Consider the following 8,286-nt stretch of genomic DNA (forward strand, 5'->3'; position numbering starts at 1 on the left):
CATCCATCCATCCATCCATCCATCCATCCATCCATCCATCCATCCATCCATCCATCCATCCATCCATCCATCCATCCATCCATCTATCTATCTATCTATCTGTTGGTTTATCTATCAGATGATCCCTCCCTCCACTCGTCCTTCCTCACTCTGTTTTTCTGCAGGTTTCACATTTAAAGCTGTAGCTCTACTGAAACCTCAGCCAATAAATTCAGTTAAATTTGGTTTTTATTCTGTAGAAATCGGCTGAAAAGGACTGGAAACTCTGGAAAATTGAGTCTGGAATTTTGTCCATAAAAAAAAAAAACAAGACATGCAGAGATTCCCTCAGACACAAACACACAGAGATAAACTCCTTGTCTTTGTCTCCCAGTTGGGTTTTTTATTTTTACATGTTCACTACAAGCTCCTTGGCCCCCTGAAGCCCATATTCTTATAAAAAGCTTTATTAACCACCTCCTTCTGCTTCCAACAGGCTTTTGTTGAAGCCATCAATCTCTCCTGCAGTTATTCAGCAGCCGGAGCAGAACTGTCCTCTAGGGGGCACTGCTTCACTTGCAGTAAACTGAACTTTACCCTCTGTAATGTTTTTCCTTATAACAGGTTTACTCGTCCAGGTCAGGGAATCGAAAACTTTTCCACATTATTTAGTTTGCAGTTTTCACAACATCCTAGAAACACTTGAGTGTGAAACATTCCCTCTGAGCAGAGGTTGGGATTTAGATTTGTGTTTTATTATTATTACTGTATTTTCCACAAATTAGAAATAAAATACACAGCTGGAGCAAAAAAAGTCCCACTAACATTTCCTTAAACCGCCTTCAGCTTTGATCGCAGTGTGCTGTCACTCAACATTTGATAAAAGATAAAAAAAAACCATTATTTTTTAAGCAGTTTTTCTGGTTTGCAGAAAAGTTAAGATTTTTTTTCAGTTTTGGAATTTATAAAAGATTAGTTACTTAAAAAGAGATTTAAAAATCTGTGAGATATTTGTGTATTTATCTGCAGCTTTGCAGTAACTCAAGTGCTAACCCGAGTAGTGTTTAAAGGTGCCAGTTAAATATAAATATTTTAAAATATCACTTTTTAAATCTAGATTTTTATCCGTTGCACGTAAAGAATGAAATCTGGAAAACATTTTTCAATTTGCCGTTTAGCATTTCCAGACCTGGAGCCCCTGAAGTTGGATTCATATTATTAAAATGCGTTGCTCCTCTTCCTGCAGGGTCTTCACGCCCAGCTGACGGACAGCAACTTGGATCCTGTAGAGGTGGAGAAGGCGAAGCAAGGCCAGAAGTCAGACTATCCAAACGGCATCCCAGAGTGTGGGACGGACGCTCTCCGGTTCGCGTTGTGCGCCTACACCAGCCAAGGTGAAATCCCTCGCAGAGTTTCTGATTCTCCCTTTGACGCTCACCCAGTTTGTCATAAAAACCCATAAATAAACACACGAACCATCACTGCTGTTAGAATAAATGGCTGATACATTTATAAAATCCTGCCTTACTAAATCATCATGTGCGTCTTTTTTTTTTCCCTTCTCCCAGGAAGGGACATCAACCTGGATGTCAACCGCATCCTGGGGTACCGTCACTTCTGCAACAAACTGTGGAACGCTGTGAAGTTTGCAATGAAAACACTTGGAGACAACTTTGTTCCCTCGGAAAAAGCCCAGGTGAGATCATGAGACGGAGCGAAGACAGGTGGCAGGTGATGAATGCAAATAGGTTTTGTTGTTTATTACTGCAGCAGTAGATCTTCTGCGTTGTTTATTTGGATTTCTACATTGTAAGCGGTGCGTTTGTTCAGCTGTCTGGAGAGGAGAGCGTGGCAGACAGGTGGATCCTGTCCAGGCTGAGTGCGGCTGTGGCTCTGTGTGACGCTGGCTTCAAGGCCTACGATTTCCCAGCCATCACCACCGCCGTCTACAACTTCTGGCTCTATGAGCTCTGCGACGTCTACTTGGTAAGAGCCACTACTTCTAGTTTGTGTCAGAAAAGATAGTAGAGATGTGTGAAAAGTGTTAAAATAAAATCCAGCTTTGGCAGCAGTGGCGTTAGGGCTGGGCGAAACGGCTTAAAAATAAAACTTGCAAGTTTTTTTTTTTTTTATCCACATCCGATTACAGTTTTTAAAACAAATGACAGAAATGTCTTCAAATAGCAGCTTTCATTTAATTTATCCCTTCTGTGAGTTGAATGACAGAATATCAGGGCCAGGTTTTGAGAAAGTTTGCTTAATTGTGAGAATGTAGTGATAACATGCAATTTTATCAGAAAAAAATTCTTAAAATTAAAATAAAAAGTTTCGCTAGAAGAAATCTGATCAGTTCAGTCCGTGTAGTTCTTTTTTCAAAAGAGACACAACCTTCTTCAATTAAAACAAAATTAGTGTCAGAAACAAACATTTTTGCAGCGTAATTGGACATAAGTCTACTATTTATAATTTTTAAGACTTAAAAAAAAATGTCTTCAGAGATCAACCTGCCCCTGCACTCCACAGATTACACACTTTAACAAAATCAAATGAAACTGATATAAATGAATTGTGCTGGTTTTGTGCACCTAAAATAACTTTGTAGCACGGATGATTATTGACACCAAATTGGTTTGGTTTTGTAAATGTGGGAGAGGTTGTTGACCTTTGATGACTTCTTAAAGTGACGGCGACACAAATAAAAACTTTTGCTGCTCAAACATTTGACACAAATTTCGTTTGATTTGAAGACGATGACTCTGCAAGGACAAGCGGGCGTAGACGCTGGGTGGACGGTTATGGGCCGTAACAAACTCTTTGCATTGCAGGAAAGTGTGAAGCCAGTGTTCATTAAGGCAGACGAAGACAGCGCCACCCAGAGGCAGGCCGAAGTGTGCAGGCAGACCCTTTACACCTGTTTGGACGTGGGTTTGCGGCTTCTTTCCCCCTTGATGCCGTTCGTCACTGAGGAACTCTACCAGAGGTTACCTCGACGGAAACCTCAGACTGACCCACCCAGCATCTGCGTCACGTCCTACCCAGACACCACAGAGGTAAAACACAGAGGAATTAAATTAATCTCGACTTTAGATTATGTAGTTTGTTTGCTAGCGATCTGCTTCTCTGCTTTTTGAGCCAAAAGTGTTCCTGTAACGCCCTTCCTGTAGTTTTGCTGGAACAGCGAAGAGGTCGACCGCGACATGGAGTTCACCATGACGGTGGTCAAGACGATCCGATCCCTGAGGGCCGACTACAACCTGACCAAGACCAGAGCCGACTGTAAGGAAGCAGAGACTCTTAAAACATCTACATTTCTTTCAAATTTACTTTTGAGGCTTTCACTTTTTATCCACAATCTCTTTTGTTGGTTTTTTGGAAGCCTGCTGGGTGGCTCTCTCAGCCTCCGCTGACATGAATAGAGGTGGTGGGAAGTAATTGCATAGTTCAAGTACTGCACTTAAATAAAGTTGAGGCACTTAGCACTATTACTTCTAGATTATATATTCCTTTATTTCTCTCACTCCTACACATTTTTAACACAAATGTAGCTTTAAAATTTGAGTGCATATTGCTGCATTAAAGCTTAACCCAACGTCACTCGCTGTCTAAAATCTGCCCTGTGTTTCGTCTTCCAGGCTACCTGCAGTGCATAGATGCTGCAACCGTGTCTCTGCTGCAGAAATACAGCCTGCAGATTCAGACCTTGTCTTACTCTCAGGCCGTCATCCCTCTGACAGCCGAGCAGCCGGTCCCAGAAGGCTGCGCTGTGGCTATCGCTTCTGACAGATGTACTGTCAACCTCATGCTCAAGGTGAGAGCCCAGTAATCCGACTCCTCCTTTGTGCTGGAAATGGGTTAACGCGCTTGGATTTTTAAGTGCTTTAATGTGCTCCAAATTGAGACCGCAGAGACCGTCACCGTGATCCGAGTCGGTGCATTTAAAGGCAGCCCTAATGACGAATTTGTAAATAGGTCTGACGGGGCAGACGGCGGGTTTGAAAAGCCTGCACAGCCATGTTAAGATGCCGGGCTTTTGTGGTGTAAAAAGAAAAGAGGAGAAGGTGAATTTCAGGAGCCTTTTCTGCCTTTCACGGGTTTTAAAGCGTCCAACAGAAAATACAAGGAAGAATCTTTCAGAGGGAAACATGAAGATAATCGATTCCATTCCTGTCGGCCTCTCGACAGCCGACCGCACCGGTTTTCTTCCGGTCTTTTCATTAGTAATTTTGAAGGGATGACCGTATTATCTCTACATGCTGACAGTCTGCTCCGTGTTGCACAGAATATCCAGCCTGGGAAATTATTTTTTAGCCATCTCCGGACTGTTTCCTGTGCCAGTGAGATTCCTCTGGTGGCTTCGGTTCAGATTGTGGCTTTTGTTGTGAAATGCAAATAAGTAAATGTTGTAAAAAATCCTCCTGGAGCAGCAGGTGTGACTGACTAACGCTTAGCTTGAGTCTGAATGGGATTGTTGGAGGATAAGCAAAGCAATGCAGCCTCATTATTTTGTTTCTTTCTTTTTTCCCCCCCTCGTGTCAAACTAAAGGCCCGGGGGCCAAATCCGGCCCACCATATATAGACGCAAAACCTTTTTTTAATCTGTATTCTGCCAAATTAAAAAATAAAAGTGTTTTTCAAATTTAAGGGGAGCTGTTGAATGCAGACACTTTTATTCATGTTTTAGCTGTTTAATTGGTAGTTTTATTGATACATTTTGCCACAACCATCCCTTTTATCATTCAGTTTTTGGTAGAAAGAGAGAAAAACGATAAATAATGCAAATGGAAACGATTGAGTTTGCTTTAATTTATCATGCAATTAATTGATGCATTCCTTATTGTGACAGGCCTGGCAGTATGACATGCTAACAGCTCGGGTTCTGGGCAGAAGATGATATTCCACAGTAACATGTCCTTGATGAGACACTCAGTTGTTGCCAAGCTGCTGATCCACCTCATTTGCTTTTGCTGCTCCTGATTAAAACTGTATGGTTAGAAAGCAGAGAGACGTTGGAGTCGATAATAATCGCCTCTCTGTATAGACTAAGACCTCCACAGTTTTAATTGTCCACAGTAAAGATATTTAAAATAAATAAATTTTTAATGCAGAAGCTTCTGAAAAACGTACAAAACTGTTTTGAGAACAGTTGTTAAACGATTTAAATTCTGTTTTAGCAAAATAGCCGATCGTATCGGTGAAATCTATACGATAATAAGCTTTTTTTTCTTATTTAGGCTTCATCCGGTAGTGAGGTAGAGAAAGAAAATCACCAACACCTGCTGTGAAACAACAGCAGCAGCAGCTTCTGTTTGTCTGAGATGATGCTGCTGCTGCTGCAGCCGCAGAAGAAACTTTTTAAGGCTTTCTACACCCACAGCAAGGAGTGGTATCTAGGGGTCGACTAGTCTCCATAGCAACCATTTATGTTCATGCTTTTGTGCACTTCTTTATGAGTTCCCAACATAAGGCAAGTGAGTAACACTCATAGCCTCCTAATTATGGCACCTGCTGGTGGGCGGGAAAATTGAGATGCAGAAAAAATGGAGAAATGTAAAGATCTGGGTTAGTTTGAGGAGTCAGATCTGGTGCTCTGGCCTCTTTCGGCACAATAATGTTCCCTACCGCATACGGGAAGTGGGAATGCAATTAAAATATAATACTTTATTGATACCCAAGGGGAATGAAATAGTCTGAGGTGTTGACTTTACCGCCAGCTTCCCCGGATCTCAGTGAATTTCTGAGATGTGGTGGAAAAACCATGAAGTTCTGATGGACGATTCAGTGCAGAAATAAGTTTGTTGAAAAAAAAAAAAAAGTAATTGTAGATGCTGCAGCAGTTTGTTTTACAGCACGTCAGAAGAAGCCTCTGACTGAAGACACTATATTACATCTATTATGTTAAAAAACTTAATACCAAAAGGAAACTAGATTATATGGATATGTAAATAATACAAATATTAGTTTATGTTAAGCCTCCAGAAAAATCATCCCTACAGCAGAAACAACCTTTTCTAAAACCTTCAGTTTTTTGGCTCTGAAGCTGCTTCTGTAGATGATCCATTCCTTGACAGCTTTGGTCTGTCGTGGTAACAGCAGAGGCTCTGTTAGGCAGGTGGTCATAATGTTTTGCCTGGAAAAGTGTGAAAAATCCCTCTAAAAGTTACAAGTCAAGTTGAACTTCACCTGTCGGCAAAGTGTGTCTAGTTTTGCCGCATCCTCTTGTTGTATTTGTGTAAATTAGGCTGAATATGCAACAGATGGGCTGACATTTTCCATATGTTTTTCTGCTGTTAATCAGCTGAATGCTCCATTTCAGCTCAGACAAATTACATGACAGCACTAACTCGGCCCTAAAAGCATAAACACACATCATCTGTATGCTAATCAAGGCATACATTCTCAGATCGCTGCTCCAGTATTTTACTCTCGCTTTCAGAGCTGAAATTACCAGATGATTTAAAACTGTTGTCCTCCGCCTCCCCACCGCAGGGTCTCATTGATGTGGAGAAGGAAGTGACTAAACTGATGACAAAGAAAGGTGACTTGGAGAAACAGATGGAGAAACTGAGAGAGAAGATGGCGAAGAATGATTACAAGGAGAAGGTGCCGGCGAAGGTGCAGGAGCAGGATGCGGAGAAGGTGACAAAAAGAAATTGACTTGCCGGGCTCCTGAAGCTGTAGGACCCGTGAATCCCCCGGTAAATGACGTCTGCTTTCCTCCTCTTTCCTCCACAGCTACGCCAGAGCCAGACCGAGCTCCAGAAAGTGACAGAGGCCATAGAAAATTTCAAGAAAATGATGTAACTTTCCTCATTGTGTGAATCAGGATTCAGTTTTTTTTTTCCATGTCATTGTGTTTTTTATTTTTTCCCCCCAAAGCAGACTCTGGTATGAAAGGGACTAAATAAAGCTCTTAATACCACAATGGGCTTCAACTATAGGCTGGTTATTTTTAATCTGGTTTATTTGTATGTCGGGGATAATTAAAAAAATAAAACAATTTATATTTTAAACTTTAAAGCAAAAATATTCAAAGCTGATTTAGTAGATATTTTTGTCTGCACTGTTGGTAGCCCCGTTTCATTTCTAACGTTTCATTGAGTGAAATCTGCTAATGGAGTTAGCACTTCACCAGTTTTGAAGTTGGAGTTTGTAACTTCTATAAAAATATATATTTTTTACATATTTGCTAAAATTGAATGAAAGTTATCTAGAATGTTGTCAGTAAAGTATGAGACAGATAATCTGTGAAATGAAGTTCCTCGCTCTCCTCCCAGCACTAAGAAGAAACAGTCAGGAGGAGGGTCTTATTGCTGTCAATCAGCTCATGTATGTGCTCTTTGTCCTCTCCTTTTTCTCTCTGCTGCACTACAGCATTAACCTCTGAAACTGTCCAATTTGATATTTCGAAAGTAAAGCTGTTTGATGGAAACAAACCAGTTTCAAAAAAATTGTTTTTTCCATATAAAGTTTTGGCGGTAGGACGGTTTTGTTTTTTTTTAGGGTCGTATCAAAATGTATATATTTTGCAAAACGCTTCCTTTGGTCACGTGATCGATGACTGCATGTTGGCGCTGGCGTAAAAAACAAAGAAGTCGACAGGAAGTGGTGGGAGGACAATGTCACAGCATGTTTTTATCATCTTATCCAGTGATGTTAGTAGCTCATCTTGGAAACACACATAAAAATGTTTTTTGCCTTTTTTACTTTAGTGGAATATAAACAATGTTTTGCACACATTTATAATGGAGTCACAGCTAGTGTCTTCCAGACAGCAGAGACCGTTACAAATGCTAAGATTAGTTAACATGGCTACCAACGTTGGCAAATAAACAGCACACTTGGAAGCAGGTACACAAGTATGATTAACAGCGCTAAGACCCACCTCCTGTCTTTGAACATGAGGTGAACGATCTTTTCACAGTTCTATTAAACTGTCACAATGTGAAAAAGCTTTTTATAAAAGTTATAGTGCAGCTGCAAAGAATTAAAACAAGCTTCTACATCTTGCTAAAATATTGTAAGTTGTCCTTAAGGTGCACTAATGGGCAAACACTGGGCAAAAAAATACTAAAAAATTGTTGGTGCTTTTGCAGTGAAGGAAAGGAAAGTGTGAGGACAAACTCAGAATGGGACAAAAGGAAAGGAAAAGCATGAACATGTCAGTTATAGTTTGGAAGAACAAATATCTTCCTTTATGCCCAGAAACCTGAAAAACGCTGAAATGAAATGAGTTTTTTTCCGGGCTTAGTGGGAACCCTGCAGTTAAGCACTCATGTGATGGATGCACACAGAAGAAAAGAAAATAAA

At 40.7% G+C, this 8,286-nt stretch overlaps 1 protein-coding gene across 1 annotated transcript in view; it reads left to right on the forward strand.

Annotated features, from left to right (window-relative positions):
- Positions 1-6,901, forward strand: part of vars1 (valyl-tRNA synthetase 1) — a 17,514-nt gene extending 10,613 nt beyond the window's left edge. The window contains exons 21-28 of the mRNA XM_008431336.1: positions 1,226-1,373; positions 1,548-1,675; positions 1,810-1,965; positions 2,805-3,029; positions 3,144-3,255; positions 3,612-3,787; positions 6,466-6,615; positions 6,712-6,901. Coding sequence (XP_008429558.1) covers positions 1,226-1,373; positions 1,548-1,675; positions 1,810-1,965; positions 2,805-3,029; positions 3,144-3,255; positions 3,612-3,787; positions 6,466-6,615; positions 6,712-6,780 — 1,164 coding nt within the window. The 3' untranslated portion in view covers positions 6,781-6,901. The remainder of the gene's footprint in view (positions 1-1,225; positions 1,374-1,547; positions 1,676-1,809; positions 1,966-2,804; positions 3,030-3,143; positions 3,256-3,611; positions 3,788-6,465; positions 6,616-6,711) is intronic.
- Positions 6,902-8,286: the final 1,385 nt, after the last annotated feature.

The sequence above is a fragment of the Poecilia reticulata genome, linkage group LG16 (genome assembly GCF_000633615.1).
Source record: "Poecilia reticulata strain Guanapo linkage group LG16, Guppy_female_1.0+MT, whole genome shotgun sequence".
Classification (NCBI taxonomy): Eukaryota; Metazoa; Chordata; class Actinopteri; order Cyprinodontiformes; family Poeciliidae; genus Poecilia; species Poecilia reticulata.